The sequence below is a fragment of the Myripristis murdjan genome, chromosome 18 (assembly GCF_902150065.1).
Source record: "Myripristis murdjan chromosome 18, fMyrMur1.1, whole genome shotgun sequence".
Taxonomy (NCBI): domain Eukaryota; kingdom Metazoa; phylum Chordata; class Actinopteri; order Holocentriformes; family Holocentridae; genus Myripristis; species Myripristis murdjan.
Genome location: NC_043997.1, coordinates 23,268,804 through 23,294,362, shown reverse-complemented (window position 1 = coordinate 23,294,362; position 25,559 = coordinate 23,268,804). Strand labels below are relative to the sequence as shown.

The 25,559-nt window shown below is 39.6% G+C and overlaps 2 protein-coding genes across 2 annotated transcripts in view; both read right to left on the bottom strand.

Annotated features, from left to right (window-relative positions):
• gal3st4 (galactose-3-O-sulfotransferase 4) overlaps positions 1–11,240 on the bottom strand; it is a 35,740-nt gene extending 24,500 nt beyond the window's left edge. The window contains exon 1 of the mRNA XM_030076599.1: positions 10,921–11,240. The gene's annotated coding sequence lies outside the window, so the exon portion shown is untranslated. The remainder of the gene's footprint in view (positions 1–10,920) is intronic.
• A 4,003-nt stretch (positions 11,241–15,243) lies between these two features.
• Positions 15,244–19,026, bottom strand: her8a (hairy-related 8a). Its single transcript, XM_030075766.1, has 4 exons — positions 18,961–19,026; positions 17,653–17,748; positions 17,387–17,465; positions 15,244–15,827 (listed from the first exon to the last, which is right to left on the bottom strand). Exons 1-4 carry the CDS (start codon positions 19,024–19,026, stop codon positions 15,244–15,246), a joined length of 825 nt encoding a protein of 274 aa, XP_029931626.1.
• Positions 19,027–25,559: the final 6,533 nt, after the last annotated feature.

The following is a 25,559-nucleotide window of genomic DNA, read 5'->3' as shown; positions in this document are numbered from 1 at the left end:
GTAATCTAGTGTATTTTGCATCAACTTTCAAAATAGTGTTTGTGCAACATGAAATTGGGGGGATGGTGCATGTTTTGTTTTGTATAATGGCAATATCAAATATCAGTATCAATATATATACTCACTGCCTTCCCATACTCGTAAAAGCTCCTTATAGTACATATCATTTTACACTTGGACCAACTTGTCTCTCCAATTTTCATGACTTGGAAGTAATTCAAGTTTGGCTTGAAAAATAAACTTAGGTAATTAGCCATGCTATTTCAATTTCAATTACACAGTTCCAGTAGAAACTATTAAGCGTGTTTGACATAAAATGTGTCACTAAAGGTCAACTGTGTACTGGCACATAAATGTCACCACAGACAGCAGTTTTCCAGTGTCTGTGATGATGCAAAATGCAAGAACTTATATCACTAGCAGGTGGTTTTAATCAGCATTGTGTGAACTAGTCTAGCATTAGCATTGAACTCAGTGTTTATTTATATGCAAAAGTTACGCACTGTAGCTTTAACATAAATAAAACATTACAGATATAATGTAAACAAACTAGATTACTGATGAGAAGACAGACAGCTTCTAATGGCCTCTACACTGCATTTAACATTGTATGTCACTGGGTTACATTCATTTGAGTTAGAAAACCGTCTTCATTGCTTTTAGCACAAAGACAGAGGAGTGTTTACGGACACAATAAGAGGTCATCCAAAATTTAGTCCCAGTTCCACTGTTCTACGTTGTTTCAATTTCACATTACCATGTCTGAATGCAGACAGGCTATAATAAGGGACAGTTATCAGCTTGTTAACTTCTCTTGGCTTTTGAAAACAATCTCAGGAAGAAGGGAGGGGTGACAAACCATGTTCATGTCTTGATGGATTTATTTTAATTACAAACTGTAGACTGGGGAAAAGAAATGGCACGTAGGATGTGGGAATTGGTTGTCACGAATTGCGGTGTGGTGTCAAAACAGGAGATAAACACGGCCTCAGCTGTAACCATAAATGAACCATATCCCCATACTGTGATTAAATATTGTGAGTCCAAGAAGGGACCCGGCAGTTTGTTAGTCAGATGAATTAAAAAACAGTTTGAAAGGAAGAATGTCTTCAGTCTTGTTTTCACTTCTATAGAGCAGTGTACTTGTACCCCAGGAGCAACATTTCGCCATGTCTATTTAAAAAGCAACAGCATAAACCACTGAAAACACAAGGAGCAATTTTTTTACTCTATTTTCTGATTCCTGAATTAATTTAGAGCAGAGATAATGGCTTCATATAAACCTAGACAACCTAATGAATTCTACTGGTACCATGGATGTCATGCTAGGTTGTTGGCAAGGTGGTTAAATATCGCTCCAAAGTCAGGCTAAATTCTGGCGAGGGAAAAATTGGCATGGGCATTTCCAGCGAGGTCCCTTGACCTCTGACCTCCAAATCTCTGTGCAGCCACGGCTCTCCCCTTTGCAGACATGCCCACCTCATGTTAATCCCATGTGCTCTCCCTGGGCACACAAGTTTCCTGTCTTACAATGGTCAGTAATCAACAGTCACACATTTAACACATTTCATTATGAGGCTCTCTGTCACCCAATTATCTTATGTGGCGCCACTTTCCCCCTCCATCACCTCAAGAGCAGCAGCATCAAGACCCCTTTTATTATAGTCCCCCACAGATTTTACCCTTTAGAAACTGCTTCTGCAATAGATTCAGCAACCAAACTCATATATATTTTAATAAACATCTGTTTTTGTGCATCACATTTGTATTTTCTATGATGGCATACGTCTATGAAAAACTGTTTATCAGTTATTTTTGCTGATGAAAACTATTGTTGGCATAGGTATGTTTTTTAGCAGTTTATGATACATGCACTAAAAAGTTACTTTCTGCCACTGCCTTTTTAATAATATTTGAAATAAGTACAAGCTATCAGTTAGTGTAAATGCAGACTCATTGTCTATGCAGCGGGTTGGCTCTGGCTCTATATTTAGAAGTAAAGCCTCTAATCGGTTAACTGTTGCGTTGGCTGAGGCCTGCAGCACCAGCTGCTCCTGACCAGCCTCCTCCTCCTCCATATGCTTATACTCTGATTCAACCCCCCTCTCCTCCTCCTTATGCTTACACTCACACTCATCCTGCTCGCCCTCCTCCTTACCGCCTCCTCCTCCTCCTTATCCTCCTCCTGTCATCCTCATCTGCTCCTCTCATGTCTCTCACCCATTTCCTCCTATCTCCCAATCCCTCTCTCTTCACCCTACTCTCTATTTTCTATTCCATTCTTTCCTCTCCATCGCTCCCTTTAGGTGCTCATCGTCCTCTTCTTATAACCTGTCTTCCTCCTCCCCGTCTCCTTCCTCCTCTTTCCTCATCTCTCCTCCTCCTTCACAGGGTTTTTTCTATTTTACCACATCTACAAGTGTTGTTGACATTTTTTCCATGTGCTCAGTTGGCTGCATGATTCAAGTACATTTCATGGAAATGGGAGACTGGGACATATTGTGTTGTCCACTGGGGTGAAGTTGACATTGATATGCCCTCAACCTTAAGTGGAGCCTGCCTCGCCTTAAAATTCTGACACTGAATAACTGGCACTGAATAATATTATGAATATTGGCAAAGGAAAAATCAACAGCTTTAACCCAAAATTCTGGTATCAGCTGTCAGAAATAAATACATTCACAGTAATGCACAGTCAAATCTGATTTTCTACCTTCTCATCTCATTCTTTCTCTGTCTGTGGTTCTTTCTCTTCTTCACCTACTCTGATTCCCTCCTTGCTGTCATTCTTCTCCAGCTTCTGCTCTATAGCCCAGCAGCATGAAATCTTCAAGTCTCCTCTCCTTCACCCTTTGGCAGCATCTGTTGCTCGGTGCTGAAGAGATTTAAGCTCAGAGATTGCACGGCTGTATAGAGTTCATGCTGGTCTTAACTGCAGGTTTCTGGGGCTGACTCAGCTGTAATTCTCATTCCTGCAACTTGCCAAACTCCATATACCTCTAATCCTCTTTCATTTCCTATATGGGGCCAATATCGTCCTTTCAAAGGACCATACCAGCGGTTCTGCATATTTAGTGTAGTATCTACAATATACTTCACATTCCTGCTCATCTTTTCTTGAAGCAATCCTTTTATCCATCCATAGGTTTCCATTCCTTTCCACGATATAAAAACAAACTTTCAGAGACTTCAAACTTTCTTCACATCAGTACTCCATCACTGTTATAAAGTCCTCCACATTAGTTTTCCTAAAAGCAGCAGCGCCGTGGTGTTTTGATGATTGAAATTGGGTGGAGTTAAACCGTTTTTCAGAAAACAGTCCCCAGGTAAACATTTGCGGACTAATGACTTTGTTAGCCACAGAAGCAGAACATTAGACAAATATATATTTGAAAATCAAGGGTTTTTGATTGTTATGAAATGTCGAGCACCTCCATGTGGTGCCCTAAATGGTTTGTTGCCTTAAGATCTTGAGAGCAAATTAAAGTCAGGATCATATCATGCCTACTTTAGCATCGCTACACTAGACACTAGTCAGTTTTAGAATTGAAGATTTACCTAAAAACGTTTAAGGCAGTGCATGGTCTGGACCCAGGCACATACCAGACCTCTGAATTCCTTATAAGCCAAAGTGAAGCCTCAGATCATCAGGGAGAGCTTTCATGGACGTCCTGGAATCCAGGCTAAAGATGAAAGGTGACCAGGGTTTCTCATAAGAGCCCCGGGGCTTTTGGAATGCCGTGCCTGAAATCAGTTTGACTTTAAATCTTTAAATCTCATCTTGCTCTTATAAACAGGCTCTTTATACTGCTACTTGTGTAATCAGCTCCATCATTTATTGATTTATCTTTTTGACTTAACGGTAACTTGGTTTTATATTTTTTGTATTTCATTTACTTGTTTAAATTTTTAACTGCCCTAATTAAAGCAATTTATGCGTACTTTGCCCTTTATGGATTAGGCTGTATAGTATTTTGTAACACTTATTTTCCTAGTGCTATTAAACAGTTTACTGTTATAATTATTCCCTGGATAAAATTTATAGCAGCATGAGATACAGTGGTTCCTTGCAAATCCCCTTCTCACAGTGGAAACATGATCATATTGAGTTAAAGATGGATAAATAACACTTATGAGAATCAATAATAATTAATTATATTAACTGGGATGTAAAACTTAACTGTAAGAAAACTGTTCAATACACAGCACACCCTAGAAAGGGCAGTGTTACAAACACATCCACTGTATGAGAGCCATCTAACCACACACTTTGCAGATGAATTAATGAATTTACTGAATTTTTCCATTTGTTGGTTTCATGTTGTTATCCCAAATCTCTGAATGAAAAAAAAAAACTACAAATAAGACAAAACACAGAGAACGTTAGAAATAGTAGTGTTTTTTTCCTCCCTAATGTACAACACAAACCAAACCGAAACCGAAATTGTGACCCAGAAACTGCAATACAAACCAAACTATGGGTTTATTGAACCATTACATCCCTAATATTAATTCTACTTCTATTCCAGTCAGCTGTGAAATGATGAGTTTAGTATCCCATCATTGTGTAAATGCAGCTTCAGAGTTTTTTTTTTTTACCTTGATAAGAATGTTCTTGGTAAACACTGAACACTTGGGAGTTTTGTAGTGATATGTGAGAGAAATTAAATATAAAACATCAGCAAACCACCCCTTTAAACAGGAGACATCAGAAGCCCCATATCAGTATGCTGGTATGCTTGATTCTCTGGCATACGCGTAAAACCAACAAATGAAAGTTGTAGGGGAAGGTGCAGTAGAGCTCTCTGTAAAAGTTTGTTGTGTCTGGGTCTAGCCGCAAGCCTGGTTTACTCTCTGACCTAGAAAAAAAAAATATTCCTGGAGAAAATGTGTGGGCTAGCTACACTGTAAGCAACTGCATAAACCGCAGTAGTAACTGAAGTAGTAGTTGCAGTAATAGCAGTAGTAGCAACAGCAGCAGCCGTAGTAACAACGATGGCAGTAATGGTAGTCGATGCGTTATTAGTTGTAGCAGCAGTATAAGTAGAGGCAGTAGTGCTGATGCTATTTAAATGTTTTAATTAGGTGAATTAGTTGATGTGCTTAAAAGAGTTGTAGGACTAATTCCAGTAGTAAAATCTGTAATAGTACTTACAGAGTATCTAGTAGCTGAACTAGTAGCAGTAGCAGTAGTAACATTAGCAGTGGCTGTTGCAGTACTACTGAGTACTGCAACAGTAGTTACAGTAGTAGCAGCATAAACAGTAACAGGATGATATCCTGTTCAAGTCGGAGTGAACTGTGGCATCACCCACTCTAGCAGAGCTGCACATTCTGCCATTCATCTCTGTAGGGAAAAAAAAAATCAGCTTTAAGCAGAAACTGCAAAAAAACATGAATTGTAACTAAGAGGGAGTTTAAAAGTGTTGTTGTGCAAGTAAAGACACTAATAATAACCGAGAAGAATGATATGAGCACGCTGGCATACAGCCATCCCACTAATAATTCAGTGTGAGGCCGTAGACACTGTTGATCTGTTTTATTCAGCATGCTGGTGAACGAGGCGGCTCGGCGAAAGGGGAGCAGGTTACATGAGGAAAAAAATAGCGAGAAGGCAGGAGATAAAATAAGAGTGTAAGGAGAGAGGAGAGAGAAGGTAACTGATCACAGACAGATTTCTTAAAAGTGGGGGAAGCCTTTGAGTGACAAGACAAGGCAGCTGGATAGGAGGACAAAAGTGGCTGACTTTATCTCACAGAAGTCAGGCTTGGACAATCTGAACAGAAATGTTCTTTGCAGCCTGTACAAAAACCTATAGAGCGCTTCCAGGTGATATAACACAGCCTCTGGTGGCCATACTGGAAGTCCAGCACTGCAAGCTGATTCTGTTTCTAAATGTACTTGGGCAACTTCTGTGCTGTTTTTGACTAGGAACTGATATTTCATAACAGTTTCATCTGATGATCAGTATCAGCTGGCAAACCATATTATTTGGTCAGCAATTTCTTTTTTGGTCATTACTTACAGTGTTCCAGTTTAGTAGTAAATTAGCTTTGTTCACATTCAAAACTAGCCAGCCCTCTGAGACAGAGGATTTCATCGACCTGCAGTAATTTATTTAATTTATCTATTTTTATTCATCAGTCTAAATGGTAGCCTATTCATCTCCCTAATACCCACTGTATATGCCAATGCTCAGTGCTTATCACAACATCTTACTTTCTAACTGGAAAGTAAGCCTTAAAGTTTTTAAACACAGCAAAAGTACAATTAATCAAATTATTCAATCAAATTGTGGCTTTCAAACCACACATTTCAGCCGCCAACGATAATCAATTAAAATCTAAAAAAAATTAAGAAATATATAGGAAAACATAACCATGTGAATACAGCCCATGCACATGATGTGTGTCATTCACAACAGCCGGACAATACAAGGCAATAACCATAAACAGAAAGTGTCGGTGTTCTCCCCATCATAGACATCCTAAAAGTGAGATTTTTACTCGTATAGTGGTATTTGCTCGTCCACGCAAGTGTAATACAGCCACAAAATCTGGTCCATTAACTCCTTCCCTGTCATGAGAATCAGAGCTTCACAAGGAGTGCACTGCTCCAACATGAATGAAGGAGATACAGACCGGAAAAAACAACGCGGCTGTCAGCGGCCACACAAAGGTGGGAAATGGTTTTTGAAGGGTGTCACCACTCAAAATTGTGTTGTTGTCCTGTCTTTGTCTGTTTCATTCATTTTAAGGCAGTACCAGTAAAGCTCCCATATTCATGACAGGGAGGGAGTTAATGGACCAAACTTTGTGGATGTATTACACTTGCATGGACCAGCAAATACCACTATATTCATAAACTCCAAAATAGCATTGCGGGATTATCAGGTGCAACGCTCTCTCAGTAGAAGGAATAAAAAGTCCAAACTAAGCATGACAGCACATCGACTGTCCTCAAAAGAAACTCCAGCCAAGTCTTTCAATTGTTAAACAGCAGGATAGAATGGCAGTTCCCCTGAATAGCATCATGTGCTTCCAGTGGCATTTTAATGGGCCTCAGCGGGCCTTACTGCAGACTAATGCTCTTATGAATGACATTGATTTGACAACCAGGAAAATGAGATTGGTCCCAACCAGCACCAAATCGCCTCTACAAGTCTAAGGCAGCTGTGTCACTTCAGTCTGTCATTGTTTTGACCTGGTATTTGTTCATTTGTTCTGTATGAAGCACAAGCGTGGCGGATTTGTGTGTGGTCTCTTTATTCTTTCTGGCTTTTTCATTGATTCGGCAGCCATGCTTCCAAACTACACCATATGCTCTATTCAGTTTATATTACAGCTAGGCAATACATCTGAGATCCATTCAAAGTTATTCAAAGTTATTAACAAGTTTGTGAAGATTGGGCCATAGAATCAATCTCAGAATGCATAAATTAAACCAGTTTTGTAGCCTGCTTTGCTTTTGCTCATAAAACTGCCTGCATATGCCAGTTCATAAACTGGTTTCATTGCCATGAGGGAAATCACCCAATTGGGGAACATAAAGTTCAACTACATTTATTGGGCAACAACAGAGGAGCAAATGTGCTTGGCCTTGATGCAGAGTAAATTATAGCAATGCAGAAGAGGGTTCAGTGGGGCAACTTGATCCCTTCAAAAACATGACTGAGGAGATCAAGTTGCCATCCGTAACCTTATTCCCCACTGAAGAGGTCAAGGTGCAGTCCTGAACTTTTGTTCACCACTGAAGGGATCCTGAACCCTGTTCTCCTCTGAAAGGATCAATCGGAAGCACCAACACACAACTATAGATAGTTTTAATTCAAAAACACTAAGACCTAAAGGCTCCGACTGAACTACATGTAGGCTAAATTAAATTCAAATAGCTGACAGTGCAGCTCGTTTCGCCATTTATCCCAAGCAAATGCCAGTGATTTTCTTTTCTTTTTTTTATTGTGGTTATCTTATGTTGTGCAATACGCCGTGGAGTGGATGAGCTGGGAAAAGGGCTGCTGTGCTGTTATTTGGCAGAGCGCATTTAGCAATGCAAGCAGCTTACTCTTCAAGTAAACTGAAGGTTATATCTATCTTCCTGTGTTTATGTCCACTCTGTAACCTTGATATGTTTATTGCTAAGTGCGTGTCTGCTGGTAGGTTTATATCTGCTAATTAAACTCCATAATAATCCCCTGAGATCCTGGCTTGTACAGCAACCAAGCACACAGCCACTTGTTTTCTAGACTGATCCCCTGACTCACACAAATATGTCCAATAAGACTGATTCACTGCCATAATATGGCCTCGTCAACACACAGACAAAGGATTCAGGATAGCATCTCATATGCCGGTGAAGATCTTATTGACGATATGCTGTTACAAACATGCAAATATAGCAAATAAACAAATTATTATAAATAATGCATATCTGAATATCCCAGGAATAAACAGGGTCAGCCTGTACATTTTTGATATAATATCAAAAGTCAATCTATAGATCCATGTATAGACACTAATTGTCATTTTTTTTTTTTTTCATAACAGTCAGCATGACTTTCAAAGTAATATATTTCAACTGGATGTTTTGTGCTTGTACCACATACAGTAAGACAGTATCAAGAGCAACAAAGTCCACATCATGAAGTCGGTGGGGTGGCAGATGGGTAAATCAAGACGACTTTCCCTTGGGAGAATGAAGTTCAGTCCTCATGCTCAGCAACAGCGGTGTTTTTTTAACTAACATTTTGGTATGTTACATAACAAAGCAAGACAGTTTGGTTGAAGCTAGATAAACATTTCCCAAACTTTAACCAAGCCACTTCTATGCATCGACCAAGTCGATTTTGTTGGCTAAAGCTGCTGGAATTTAGCCACTTGCAATGACGGAAAAATTGTGGCCATGAACACAAATTCAATCAATACTCTTATCCAAGAAAAAAATGGACAATTCCTGTCAATTGACACAAATCTGTAGATAATTTTTTTGTGAATACCACACCATGAGACAGGTTTGAAAGGGCACATGAACCTCAGTCTTTGAATATATGTATTGATATTAGCTAAATGTATGACTCTGTATGTGTGTTTGTGTGTTTGTGACTATATTAGGCTTGGACTGATATGTTGAGCTGATTTATGCCTTTTAATACATATCAGATATCAGCAAGTCATGTCGTCCACCTAATCTGATTGAGATTCCTCACTGACCACAACAGAAAAACTGTGGAAACCCTGCAACGATGTTTCATTTTATAATCCCTTTTATTTATGAATCTCATTAATCAATTACTGCCCTGCCAAGCCTAACCGCTGGAGTAGTGAATATGGGGGGGGGGGGGATGTCAGACTTAATCTCCTGTCCTGAGTTAAATATTGCTGAATTTTAAAAAATGAACTGTATAGTTGAGAATTTGAAAGCAGTTACAAGTTTCTAATTCTATGTTACATCTCTTTTTCTTTTCTGTTCGATGAGTTTCCCACTGTTCACTTACTGTGTTATTTTGAGGATTATGTCCTCCTAGAGCATTAGCTGTTTGCCTTTTAAGGCAGAATAATGTTTACAAATTAGTTCTTCATTTAGTGGTTATTAGCCCATCCCAGACTGCCTTGTTGGCATTTCAGCAAGTTTAATAGTCTTATGATGGTTATAATTCTGTTTCAGAGGCTTTTCGGCCCTGCCAAGAATAAAATTAAGAGGAAGCACGCTGATAGTTTTTGGCGACTGAAATTGTTAGTGCTTGGAAATTATGGGGAGAAATATAAAAGTATCAGCCCAAAATACTGGCTGAAAGCAGCTTTAAACCCAATTGTAAGCCCTCAACAACCCACAAAATTTGAGTCCTGCAACCCTCATTCCTTAAGATGCCAATGGGTCAAATACTTGAAGATCTTCTGTGGCCCCTGGACTACTAACTAGGTTAACTTGTTAGTTCATAATGCAGCAGGATCAACCAAACAAGATTATCCCCTACTGTTGTATCAATGTCTGGACAGTGAGCCGCCAAAGACTCTGGTTTAGCAACACACCTAACAGTTGGTGCAAAAGAGGCTGCTACATTATCAAAGTGTTCGCAAAGCAAATGAGGGGGAAAATAAGACAGCCTGAGGGTTTTTGCAAAAAGAAATAATAGAAAGAATAGACGAGGAAGGACATGAGTTGCCTGAAGCCTTTGTAAAGTGATTTCTACCCATTTCCCTACCTAAATGTGCCCTGTGCTCATTGTTTTTAACATTGTCTGCAAAGTTATAGCTAGCGGTGGATGCTGCTGACATGAATTATTATGTCAAATAGACCAGGGCTGCGCTGAGCCATACGAAGAGCGACTTCCGGTCACTACTTTCAATATAAAATCATTCTTAGTTTCTTTATCAACATATTCTCTGTAGTTAGTTAATGGAGATAAAAACAGCTGTTATCCCACTGAGTCATCTCTGCAACATTTATTCATATGAGCTTACCAACCAAACCTACCTGTCATGCGTCATTTGTGAGTCCCAAATCTGGAAATTGAGTGTTATTGTGTGTTTATGTGTGAAGGACACGTGCCAATCAAGAGAACTTCACGCGCTCAACATAACAGCAAGCCAACAAAAAGACTCTTGTTGTAAATGTTCAAATTTCACCAAACGGCACCGCGGCGTCGGTGTGACACAAGACTGTGGTGGCGTTATTAACAGATAACTAATTGAAAATTTGAAAAGCAAGGCAGCAAAAGCGGTTTTATTAGTCTGGACAACCACAATTTCTCTCTGTTGAGCGCTCTCATGCTGGAGTCAAAATCACCAAACGTCCTTTGTTACTCTTGCCTCTGGCAGCTTGGCTTGTCCAGCATGCCCGTTCACACTAACTCAGCCGGGGTTTCGCTAGCATTCTGCATACCAAAACTCCCCTGTGGAAGTTAACGTGCAAGTAACTCACCTTGACTGTAGTTATTGCTTTCGACGTGGGTTTCGTGGTTAAAAAATCAGAGCAGAGTGGTTGCTAGTGGGCAAATGTCGACCGGAGAGCAGTCATCTCTCCTCTCCCTCGCTGGAGCCACTTTCCAACGCAAGTCCAGCGGATGATAAACTTGGGGAAACTCCTCACCCGGTGGTTTTGAAATTGTAGAAATGAAAAGAAAAAGACGTCGTAGGTTAGCTGGCGAAGAAAGCAGCCGTCTGTCAGTGTTTCTCTCCACCTTGGGCAGGTTTAAATCTGTGCTGCTCTGTGGTCATCTCCAGCCTCCTGGCTTCAACAATCCCTCCTGTCCTCCTCCTCCTCCTCCTCCTTATCCCTCCGTCCCTCCCTCCGCCGCACAGCCCAGCCTGGCAATGCCTGGAGCTTATAGTTACAAGCCTCCCGCCGCCCCCTCCCTGGAGCTTCACACTGCCTGTTTTATGTTGATGACTTTTCGCAATGTGCTCCCAGCCCCCACACAACTATTTCAACTTTCAAAGAAGTCACAAAAAGTACATGTCATAACTTTCCCTAGCCCAGACCCGTGCTGCTCTAATAAGGAGAAACACCAGTGTCTATATAAAAATGTCACAATTTCTACTAAGTGTCTCCCCTGGTGGCAAAGTCCCAAGCTCTCGTTGAAAATAAATCAAGTCTTATAATAACTCATACCTACCGGTGCATCCTGCGTTTGAACCTCCAAAGCACAAGTTATATAGAACATACATTTCAACTTTTAAGATTCTGTAAGTTTAATGGTTATTGAAATAGCCCAAATGATGCTTTGAGTACAGGCTACTATGCCAGACTATACTAAGATTATGATTAAATAATGCTGTTGCTGATATAGTAGCATTAAACCACTGGATTTTTACATGGCGTTCAATACACAGTTCCCTGCAAAAGAATCAGCCATGTATTGACCCCATGTATTGATTAATTACATTTTAAGAGAAACATATTTCTGCTGTGCACGTTACAAAAGTTTTCTATCGAATTCACGACCTAATGTCATGTTAATCAGCTGCATTCAAATCCAACCAAAGGTGGGTTTTGGGTGAGTTTACCTCATCTCCCCCTGCACCCCATCTGTTCTTGCAGCTTTACAATAACAGATCTGCAGTTAGACTTGAACAAACGCTCCATTCATCCGTCTCTCTCTGCCCTGCTGCTTCAATATAATGAAGTCGGAGTGGGGATCACGAGCTCAAAATGTCCAAATTATCCAAACAGACACTATTAATACTCCTATTATAAACTACATGGGATTATTGTGTGTTAGCCTTCCTGTAGGCCTGCTTTAATGTCTTTTTCCACACAGAATCACCGTAATATTCCTGCAGAAATTTATCATAGTATAGCTTTACTTCCTATAATATTCCTACAGGGTGTTAGAATGTTTTTGTGTTTTTCAGTGGTAAGTTTATAGTGCCCCTTGCAGTTTTCATTTCCCATGTTATGCCTATGATATTGCTGTAGTATACCTATTGGGGCCCAGAGTCTTGCTGTGGTGTTTGTATAATGTCATAATACAATTCACTGTAGGATTACTTCAGTGGCACACTATAGCCTGACTCCTCTTGCCCTGTTACAAAATCAATCCCAGTTTCACCCCACTAACCTTGTCACAGATGTGGTGTTCCTCTGAGTGTTTTTAGGGATGAAATGTTGCTGTTCAGCACAGCTTGGCAAAGAGAGGCTATGGCTGTGGAGAAACATTATGTGTCAAACTGTACTTTTCAGCACTGTTGTGTTGAAAATGGCACATAGTTGTAAGCGTGAGAGACTGTCTCAGTCCACATAGGCCAAAACATGAGTAGTAGCAGCCAAGCCATAACAAAATATTCCATTTGAGTTATTTGGTAGTAAAATTATTAAACATAGGCTGATACTGGAGACAATTTCAAAAGGTTATGTGGAGTTTAAAAGCGGTAACACATGGGAAAGAAATGCACATGAACGTAGGCCACGAGAAGGGATGGAAAATAAGTAGAATAAAAGCTGAGCTTAAGAGGGACAGGCAAAAGTTAATGCCAAGATCAGTGCTTTTCGTGTGTCGTGGTTATTTTGATGTCTGGCAGGGCAACTTTACATCTGCAGCTCATCCAACTCAAACATCTCTCTCCCTCTACACACACATACACACACACACACACACACACACACACACACACACACACACACACACACACCAGACACACATGGCTCAGAAAGAATGGTTTTGTAACACAACAATCACATCTAGTGGTGGGATCATGGCACTACAGCCAGTTACACTCACTGCTTTACTTTTGATTATAATACTGGAAAGCAAAGATTAAATAAAAGTCAGAAATGCATTTGAAAGACACATATAAGTTGTTTCCTATAGTTGGTCACTCACATTTAATAATCACCAATAATAACATCAAGTCGGTTCCTGCATCTGATGATTCATCCCAGTGACAAGATAATAATTTGACTTGTCAGTCCCTTCATCTGATAATAGACCCTTTTTCCCAGCAGCCACTTTGACATGAAATAGCAGGGTAAACTCTTACTTATGGCTTTAATTAAGGTTCTGTTCCATTTAGGTCTAACAGAGCCAGAGTCCTGTGCTGGCTCACTGGAAAGGCTCTGGTCCATTTAAATGGAATGCAGCATTAATTAATATGAGTCACGCCTGTGTATACCCTGCTATTTCATGTCAAAATAGCTGCTGTGAAAAAGATTTATTGATCACACTGAGCAAATGCATGATGTCCTTCCCTGCAACTAATAATATATTGTCTGTCTGTCATCACTTAGAAATTTAGGGGATGACAGCAGGTTTCTGATTTTACTGGGAAGTAGATTAATGGATTTTGCCAGAGCCTAGTGGTGTTATGCTGCAGTAATATTTCTTTCCTAAAACATGAATAACCTTGTAATTAGCACCAGTAATTGAGTCTTTATTGGGTCACTATTCCTGTTCAAGTTGTGAATTTCCAGCGGTGGAATTCACACTCAACCCTCTGAAGAGACTGGAGCTTTGACTCAGCGACTTGCACCGCTCGACCATACTCGTTCTTTGATTCTGAGGTTCTTAGAGACACTTTTTTTTTTTTTTTTTTATTGCTTTAGGTGTTTATTGCATACACAAAGTTCATTGCATATATACACTTTTTCATTGCCAATATAAAACTCTACAGCCATGTCCTTGTGCCGTAACAGGAATAGGGCTATAAACGGGTGTTCTCCTGGTTACATCAGGAAGTCAGACTGTCACGTTCCCATGATAAAACTAGTGACAAAGGCAAAAATACCAAGCATCATTAAAGCTGAAACCAAGACAAAGAAACTAAAACAAACACAAAAGTTGCTGAAAATGTGTACCCTCATTACTAATTTTACAGTTTACTGGATTAGCTATCAATCATTAAAAAACTCTTTGCATATCCTAGGTTTTTATGGAAATGAATGGTTAGCTTTATTCACATAGTGAAAAAATGAATATGTAAGACAAAATTTTCTTTCCTTGCAAACTGGGAAATGATGATACAATTGGCAATACACAATGCCATTTAATTTTTTCCACATGTGTAAGTGTAACTTTAAATTTAATAATACAATTTGTATTTGAAATGTATGCTTTGGAAAACTGAAAATAGAAATGCAAAAGTCATCTGACATTTGAAGTTGAAAAAGATTTGCTTTGCTTTATGATTCATCTTAAAAAATGAAAACTAAAATAACTCTAAATTCATTTTCAGTTTGTCAGAAAATGCATTTTGGACAAAAAAAAAAAAAAAAAAAAAAAAACTGAAACATATGGGCAGCTCCAAAATAGCAGCAAGAGTTTGAATTTTGCAGACCTCATCACCCAGAAATCCTGTGATATCTGTGATGATTTGCAGCAAAGGGATCAGACAGGCAGCCAGGGCTCCCTCACTGCTCTTAGGAGACTCTAAAAGCAAAATTAAACTTTTTAGTGTAGCTTCTATAATGAGCTGGTCATTATATGAGTCCACATGATTGCAAAATCTACTCATCAGCTGATCTCTGCTCCCCTGGGCTGCTAATCCACAATAATTTATTTCTCTGTATTCACTTCCACAGCAACAGCTCCAAAAATAACACTTTTAGCACATAAACATAAACAAACAGAGTAGATTATGCCAGTATGAAAAGCAACAAGTCCCAGTACCCATCTGTAATTACAATTATTTCTGTGTATATGCCAACACCACAATTTTATTTGGACAAACTGGCTGTTGGTGTTCTCTACACAACTCTCAACCCCAAGACCTCTGTAGCACTCTGTCTCTCTTTCTCTCTCTCCTTCTCTCACCAGGGCCTCCACATTGAGTCCCCAGCATTCAGTGCCACTGGAGGCTGTGCAGGAAAGGCAGGCTGAAAGGTGGGAGGAAGCAAGGAAGAAGAGGGTGGAGCCAAGTCACTGGAGCTGTCAGGCTGATGGGCTGTCTGCAGTTCGTCGTGCAGCTTCAGCCGCCTGGGCCTCAAGGGCGGTCTAGTTTGGGAGGAAAGAGGCGAAGTGGGCGTGGAAGAGGTCGGGCACAGGAGCTGGGGTGGGTGAACATTTTCAGCCCCACAACCAGCAATTCCAGGGACACTCCCACCAGAGTTGCGGGGAATAAAGTTGCTTGTGGCTCCACTCAAGCTCTCGCCGGCCCTCAGACTCTCAGGACTCCTGCTGCTGCCTCCTCCTGGACTGTCACAGTCCCCAGAGCCCCCAGCGGCTGCAGTGTCGCAGCTGAGTTGAGGCAGGGATTTGAGGAGGTGGTTGAGGAGCCTGGCGCCCAGAGTCTTGTCCATGCCTGGACAGCTGAGCAGCAGGTTATGAACCTCATGCATGCACTGTATATAACCGCTGCTGTAGCGCTGGCGAGATTCAAATCCAGCAACACTGCCTGCAGGGGAGAATGAACATCTGTCAATAATGTGATTGGTGAGACCCAGTTAAGAGTACTTCGACATGCAGAGTGGCACACCAGCATCTAGCTACACATCAGCCGATGACTGATAATGGATGTTAGTCAATGTGTATGTATGTAGGGTGAGGGTGATATTACATAACGCCCACCAATTCAATTCTTCATGAGATGTAGAGCAGAGTGGGATCTAATGCATGGATATGGAGCAGATTCACTACATGGAGGGTTAGACTGATACATGGGGTTGTGCTTTTTTGTGAGCAATATTGTCCTACACTGATATGATGGAGATGCTTTCACAATATCCCTAACTGGTGGTTTTATGGATATAATGATCAATTAAAACAAAAATACATATTCAAAAAGTCTTATGTTCATCATATTTGAGGTATACAACATGAACTGGCTGATGTTCAAGAAAATCAATATATCTACCTGTTACAAACTTCAAATCAACTAAATAATATAGATGGCAAAAGCCTCGGAGGACATATGGAAAATGTCAGTTTTCAATACATAGGTTTCTATAGGAATGCAAACCAAATATCATGACCAATGGGAAAAAGGGAGTTAATTATGCTCAACAGATGGACACATTCTTACTTCGAGCAAAACTAAGGTAGAATGTTGGGTTGTATGGCTAGTTGGACGTGATATGAGTCCACATTTTGGTTAAATATCCTCATCAGTTGCTCTGTGCTCCCCTGGACTGCTAACAATACCATATTTGTGTCTCTCCATTCACTTCCACAACACAGTTGAATACATCCCAAAACAACCCTTTTAACACATAAATGAACACAAAGTGAATTATGGCAACATAAAAAACAACAAGTCCTGGTACCCATTTTTTGAGGAAATTAAACATTTCTTTCTTTTCTTGTTATTTTCCTATTTGAATTGGAATGTGTGTTCACATCGTATTGGGATCGTATTCCCATCGAAGTGGGAATTTCATCTCTCTCTCTGTCTCTCTCTCTGAAATGATACATGTTTATTTGCATATAGAGCGGGAAAGTGAGATTCGATCACAAGTGGGCAGGCGGCATTGTATTGCCATTTCTCAGGACGCTTGTTAATACCAGGTGGGAACAGCCTCAACCTGAGACTACCTCCACAAATAATTGTAATTACACCAAAAATGTTTACCAGGACTTATTGTCTTTTATATTAGCAAAATCTGCATAGTTTGCATTTGTTTATGTGCTAAAAGTGTTATTTTGGAAGCTGTTTTGCTATGAAAGTGAATGGAGAGATAGAAATACAACATTGTAGATTAGCAGTCCAGCTCAGAGCAGCTGACACCCAGGGAACTGTACAATCCAACACTCTACCAAAGATCATCAATTTTGCTTTATGGGTATGAAGACCCTAACCATACCCTCCATCGTAAATTTGAGTTTCTGACCTCTGGCTGTTGCTTCAAAATGCTAATTGTCTGGTCATGGCCAATGATACTGTATTATGTTGTACTTTGTAATTTCTTTGTTGTTGTAATTGCTTTCAGCGAATTATCAGTAGGATATGGATTTTACCTGCAGCATGGCCCTTCTGCAGCCCCTCCATGTGCTGAACTGTGATCTCCAACACATCAGCCTTCTCCAGTTTGGAATGCTGCCGGCACAACAAAAAAATACTGTGAGAAGGAAGCTTTAATATAACATTAATTCATTAATTAAGTCATTAATTTCTAGTGGCAAGCTCAAATATGTCATTCACGTGTCTCTTTAGAGGGTTTCATGAAGTTCACTGCATGCGTGTGTGTGTGTGTGTGTGTGTGTGTGTGTGTGTGTGTGCTTACATCCAGATTGTAAGCATCCACCATGATCCCCTTCAGTTGGTCCAGACTGGAGTTGATTCGCTCCCGCCTCCTCTTCTCTATCAGCGGCTTACGGAGCTGTCGGTGTTATAGGTCATGAGTCCCATTAATTAATATTCACTGTTAAAGAACTAAATGTTATCTTTATTTAAAATGTATTTATAGAAGGACAGTAGCACCCTGCCTAATATTCATACATGCAAATCAGGGTGCCCAACAGTTTTCGATGCAGTTTAATTTTGGCTGCAGACATGAAGGTGAAACCCCTCTTTGTGACTTAGAGGATGACTGTGCAGGACTTCCCTCTTCTATAAAACTGTAATGGCAGTTCAGTTTTGACTTGAACTGATCCCTTGCCTTGTCCCCCTCAATGCAAGAGTCTACTTGTTGTTTTGACATTTCATCAGTAGGGGGCTCCCTGGCGTAAAAGATGCAGTACCCAGGGAAGGCAGCATGGTAATATGGCATCAAATGCAGCCAGTGTCTTGCTCAAGGACACTTCAGCAGAGCGGGGGAACTGAACCAGGGTTTCCCAACTCACTGCCTAGTGATTTCCTATATGCAGGGTTTCATTTAAATCTATTTACTGAAGGACTGTGTGTTGGAAACGACATACTTAGGTATACATTTTTATTATAATCTAATCTGTTCCTTTTCATTCTGTATTATTTCAGTGTTTGAACTGATTCTACCCATGATCATTCATTTAAACCCAAAGCTTCTGTATTGTATTCTATTGTATTCTATTCTGTGCTGTTCTTCAAAGGCATGGGACATGGCATGCTACACATTCCACCTGTTGATTGGAATTTCTCCAAGCACACCTCTGTCTGGATGCTTCCACAAAATACATTGGAAAACATTTCATCCATTTTAAGTCATTTAAGTTTCATCAAAAATATTGTGTGTGTGTGTGTGTGTGTGCATGTGCTTTTCAGAAACATTAACTAGTGTATTAAAAAGGAAGCTAATGACAATTCACTGAGCATTTGATGGTCACCCAGTCAGTTCACAGCACATGGTAAGTGTAGTTTCATACACACATTAATTTAGGCAATCCTCAGTGAATGCACTATGATACACACTATGAATTTATGCCATTAATAAAATGTATGTCAGCTTACAAAGGTGGTGGGTAAATTGGATGAAAGTGAATAGACCCTTAAAACATAACATAAGTCTATATCATTTTTTTACAGCTTACATTATAACAAATGTACACATCTACAGAGAACTGAGTGCAGTGCTGGGAGAGGGTGACACGATTTGTGGTTAAACTCTTGCTCCTACCTTCCTGTCCTCTTTGGTGTTGCTGAGGTTTTTGTCAGGTCCATTTCCCATGCTGGAGGCTGTCATGTTTTTTCTTTCTTTCTTTTTTTTCTTTTCTTTTCTTTTCTTTTTTTTTTCAGAGAAACCACAGCAGTGCAACTTCAATCCAGTGTCCCTCTCTGTGTTTTTAATCTTCAAACTTGTCAAACTCCCATTCTGAACCTTTAGGAGCTTCTACATGGACGGAGCGTGGGGAGGGAACTGCAACACAAGGGTAACCTGGAGAAGTCAAGGCATTTCCCCTGTCCTCTGTCCCCTCTTCCTTACCAAGACCTCACCCCCTGTGACATTACCATAACAATATTGCAGAGGCTTCTTCCCCCACACTTTCTCACATACAGCGCAGCACTCCCCCACCCCCTTTTATTCATGCCTAACAACAGAAAAACACTAAAGGGGAGCAAATCACTTGAGTCTTGTAGATGGATTGTAGGCAATAACAGTGAGGAGGCTTGTATGAATAAAATAAAATAAAATAAAATAAATACATTTAAAACAGCCCAATTTTATTGGTTTTTTATTTAATATTTTCCCTATTAAAATACACCTTATTCAATTGATATTTTTAAGATAAGATAAGATATTCCTTTATTAGTCCCACGGTGGGGAAATTTCAAGCATTACAGCAGCAAAGTGGATAGCAAAATATGAAGCATAATTTACATTATAAACAGTACAAACAGATAATAAATAGCAAAAAGCACTATATAATATACAAATAGATATATATCATTTATTGTATATTTAATATATATGTAATACCATTCTTTTAAATACATCGATCTTTTACCATATTATCAGTTTCTAACTTTTTCCAATAATGTATTACTACTCGACTGCATTTTGGATCACATGGTTGGATATTAACTACTGCTCTTAAAATTGTCTGCTCACTTGATTACTCTTAAAATAAAGCAACAACAACAACAACAAAATCAAGCATTTCTTTCATGACTGATGCATTAAAAATAAAGTCCAATTTGAAACCGTAGTGTCAGTTTGATTTTGTGAACCGACAAAATCTTTTCCATTGCACCCACTGGTGTGAAATGTGCTGTGTCTTGAATGCTTCTAGATGAGGCACGCATTATCTAAGTGATTGCTGTGGGATATTTGAGTTGGTTAGTTTGGTGGAAGCATGGCTCTGACTCCCCCATTAAAATGACCAGTAAACCCCAACCCCACCCCCCATCCCCCACTCCCCCAGGGCCTCCACAAGCACACAAAAGAGGGTTGAATGGAGGAGGAATAGCCTGCATTACACAACAATAGCTGAAAGACAGCCAAAAGTTTTTTTTCTTTTCACCATAGGGGATAATGTGTGTGTGTGTGTGTGTGTGTGTGTGTGTGTGTGTGTGTGCATGTTTGTGTGGTGGTGTTGGGGGTGGAGGCGGAGACTTTCAACCCCCTCTTCCTCCTCCATCACATCATCGTTCCATCCTTCTTTATCTGGAAACACACTGGAAACATGATACACACACACACACACACACACACACACACACACACACACACACACACACACACACACACACACCTGTTATTTTGCAGTCAATTGTAGTAGTCTGGCAGGATCTTTTCCATTTGTCTTTACTGTAGACCACAAAACAAAGACAATGTGCATTTCATTAGAGTTCAGTCAGATTAAGAGCTTAGGCCTCCCATCAACAGTTCTACAATTAATATGTCATAAAGTAAAATATGTAATTAATATGTAGTGAAGTGAAAGTACAATATCTGTCTCATACATCACTTTAATCCATGGGAGGGGTATATCTATCTATCTATCTATCTATCTATCTATCTATCTATACACACACACACACACACACACACACACACATACACACACATATATATACATATAGTATTTAAATCACTCCCATGGCCTACTTTTTGGCCTACTTTTTTGTTGAAAAGCACAAATTTGTGTCCAAAAATATATAAAACATAAAACAAAAACTTAATTAAATTTTACTAGCAAAAAATTTCTTTGGCCCTGTGAATTTTATTTATTTATTTGTTACATTTTTTTAATTTTTATTTTATAATTACTGGTAGTATTTATTTATTTATGTATATATGTATGTATGTATTTATTTATTTAGGCAAGACTGCTTTTAACAAAAAATTGCATCTTCACAGACCACAGCAGGAAGTAAAAAAAAAAAAAAAAAAAAAAAAAAAGAAGTGAAAATAAATAAACACAATTTGTGCAGAAGGTTAAATTAAACATAAAACAAGATACATGCCACATACGACTGAAAAATCAGAAATGGGATAGCCAAACCCTACTGTTTGTTTCCTTTCCACTGAAATCTTTCAGTGGTTTACCACACACACACACACACACACACACACACACACACACACACACACACCCCTTGGGTTTCAGAGAGTGCCACTCTTAAAGGAAACTGAGCCATTCACTCTATATGAATATTCAGCACAATCAGCACAATCACATTTAAAATAAGCCTGTGTGCAGATCCACCAAAGCATCATGCCTGCAAACACACAGACAGACAGACTGCATGCGAAGACACTCAGGAAACCACAAACACAGTAAAAATACTTCTTCTTTGTATGCATGTCACAACCATGTTCACAAGTCAAGCTAGAAGTAGACACCAGCTGCATGCACGCACATACACAAGCATTTTCTGTGCTACTTTTCACAAGACAGCGCTGACTGAGCTCTCGCTTATAGGTTTGTAGCTCCACTTCCTGTCTGATAACCTGAAACCCATAGAGCACCACTCTAAAATCAACATGCAGGCACATCCAGAGTTAGCTAGAGGCCGTTTAAAGAATCAAATGTATTGATATTAACTGCATAACATGAAAGAGACTGTGGCATGACTGGGGAATGTGCATGCTCAGTATTACATGTACATCACTCTGCCATCACGAAAGATGTTTCAGCAACAGCCACAAGGAAGAAGCTCCAATTTAGGGTTAGGGCCCTGAATCATCCACAATACTATAGTTCTATTTCTATATTCACTTTCATGGCAAAAGAGATCCCAAAATAACATTTTTAGCACATGCATAAACATGAAAAAATGGATTATGTCATTATAAAAAGTCCCAGTACCCATTTTTTTACTGTGTGTAATCACAACTTTTTGGGAAGGTTTCTTACAGGTTCCAGGCCACTCTGTGGAGGTTTCTGGCAGATGCTTGCTGCCGGATCTACTTTCTAGTTCAAATAGGAAAACAACAAGAAAAGAGATTTTTAATATCCTTAAAAAACAGGTATTGGGACTTGTTGCTCTTTGGATTAACATAATCCATTGTTTGTATTCATTTCTGTGTTAAAAGTGTTATTTTTGGAGATGTTTTAAACATTCACTTCCATGTTATGGCAAAAGAGCCCAGTCGACACTCTACTAAAGTTCAGTCATCAGCTTTAAGTGCCTGTGCTTGACAATTTGCTCCTGCACTTTATCCCAAGGTTTTCCAGTTGTACCATTATATTAAAAATGATGTTTTCAACCAGACTGACATTAACTCTCCTCATCATCTTGACTGACTCCAAAACTACTGGTTAGCCTTCTAAAAAACACTCAGCATTAGCTGTAATGTTCAGCTTGTTGTCAATATACAGTATATCCTAAAGTAAAAAAAAAAAAAACACACACTTGCATGCCCCACTGGGTCACAGGGAAATAAGCCACTGTTTCTCAAATGGGTGTACATTGGAGTACTGCAAGGAGGTACATGAGATTTTTTAAAAAGTTAATTTAAAAAATATCAGTAATCCATACTTCCTAAAATAATTAACCTATCCAATATAAGTTCAATAAAAATGAAAAAAATGTAAACCACATTTTGCATTCAGTACTCGAGAGAAAGGATCAGCGGTTGAAACATAGCAGCAATACAGCGGAAAACAAGGAGAAAGAAGAGAAAAAGAAGTAAAAACAGAGACAACAAACTATCATCAGTGTCAGGTTGTTGTCGTTTCACACACTGATGGAGCTGAGCTGACTCTGTATATAGGCTGTTTTTTCTACCTTTTTTTTTTTGACTGGTCAGGGGGTACTTGGCTGAAAAAACAAATATTTCAAAGGGGAACGGTGAAAGATTAATTCTGTGGATTTATCCACATTAATTAACCAACAACAGAACCATTCCTACAGCCTTACTTGGCAAAAAGCCTCCAAAGGCCTCATCAGCTACATATTCAGGGAACTACACAGTGTTGTCCAACACACCTCATGTCATGTGAACATAACACCAAAAATGAAAACTGACTTCCGCAGTCATCTCTACGCCTACATTCTACCTCCCTTGTTTTGTGAAACCAAGTTTTTTATGGTATCACGTCAGAAGAGTTTCAAAAGCTCTTATATGAATTTGTACCCGAGTGTGATATGAAAATGTTTGCCGTTTGATCATACAAATCACCACCTGCAAGAAGTCACTTTGAAGTAAACTGCACCAGCATGAAATGGGTCAAAGGCTGGCACGATTCTAGCAGCAGGCCTGTGTTTCCATGCATTTGGTTGACCTTTGTGGTCGTCAAGACTTGAGCGTGTCACAGTAAGTTTGTGGTTCACGTGGGTTCTCAGAATCTGCTGAGAAAGTTGACTGATCCCCAATCAGTGGAACAAAAGGGGGGAAACCCCCAGCACAAACACACAAGAACAACGGCGTGAGAACAAGTATGTCGGAATTGGGTGACATACTGTATATGAGCTATCAGTTGTCAAATATAATGTAATCTGAAGGCTTGTAGCTGACGCTCAGAGGGCAGGGCACTTCAAGGCTTCTTTGGCTAGGTTACTGTGGTATTATGGGTAACCGTTTTGATATCAATGAACCGTATAATTGGATATAAAACATATTTGCCATTTCATATAAATAAGTAAAGATTCTGCACATTAATTGTCAGTTTCTTGTGATCTCAACTCTTTGGCTCCTTATTTGATCAGCCGCCTTCATCTCTTCAATGGAGACCACAAGAACATGAGGCTGACATGAGGCATCAATGTAGTAGCATGTCTCGAAAAATACACAGAAGCACAGCTAATGCAACGATGTGATACTGCCTGCATACCTGGAGTGTGTGTACAGGTTATGGGCAGTTCTAAATTGTATAAATTAAAAGGATTGTTCTTATCAACTTCTCATACCATTTATTTTGATGTCATTTCAGCTTTCTTGCTCTAGCTGATCATCCAGCCTAATCGGCAGCCAATGGAAACTATGGGTGCATCCAATTTGACCAAAAAAGCCAACTTCTTTCCACCGCTTCCTTCTCCTTTTCTTCGTGTGAGATGTCAGACAAGTAGTTGTTGATGGTGTGCTGTTCAAGACAGACACATCCCCCCCAGAAGACCACTAGAGATTGCAAATGTGAGTGAAGCAACGGCTTACCCTGATGAGGTTTGTTGTGCAATAACGACTGGCTGCTCATACATTATTGTGCTTATTAACTAAGCACTGCCATGTGGCCAACAAACCAGTTACCTGCAAAAACAGTTAATTGGAAATAATAGGGTTTCTCAGTGGTCATTGCTCAGAAAACAAACTGACCAATAGATGCCCCATTTATCCCAATTTTTTTCCACCTGTAGATCTGTGTAATTAATGTAATAAACTGAATATTCATGACTCACTCAAAAGAAGACCATCTCTTCAATCTTTCCCAGATTAAGAGATTTGAGATTCAAACATATCTTATCTTATCATATCTTAGCAACTATGATTGCCAGTGTGCTAATTGACAATGTGAATTATGAAGTTAAATAGCTAGTATGAATAACATCAATATCTCACTAATTAACCGGGGCCAGATTGGGAAAATATACTATTTAAGAGGTAAAAATGTGGGACAGAACAGAAAAGAATTTTCATCAGAGGATGCTTGGTTGAAGTGTTTAATGCTGTAACAAAGCGAGGTGACTAGAGTAAATTAGCAGGCAGTTTTATGCAGTGTTGGCAGATCATGACCCTGACCTTGCAGCGCTCTGCTCTACCACACAGTTATCAGATGGCTCAGCTTGGGCAAAATGTTGCAAAGAGCGTGGGACCTGAAAAAAGAGTTTCATCAGATCAAAGGAGTGAACATCACTCATCTAAGCAACATGGCTTGGTTGACTGAGCTGTCACTTGCTGTTGAGGTAACTGCCCAGCAGGAGAGCTACATTTGAAATTACTCTGTGCATGTTAGATGTACAGATTATAGATTTTTATGAGGAAGCCGCAGGTTCTCTGTTGTCAAATGGAGAGTAACACCCAGCCTCAACACCCAACACTGTGAAACAGAACTTATTTAATTGATCACAATAATTGCACACCCCTGCACGAGAGCATATGCTTCCTGGAAGTATTTTTACATTTCACCCCCATATTTTAGTCAGTTTTATTGAGAATCTTGGTAGAAAAGGCGTCTAGCAGCTGTATGCATCACTCCACCGGAACTGCGCAAATAATGCAAAATTGCGGCGTCTTTATTTCGTAAGGCACGACCCTATCAAGTTTCAAATCAATCTTATTTCTTTGCAGATACTAGGGGTGTAACGGTTCTGAAACCAAGACTGAAACCGGAA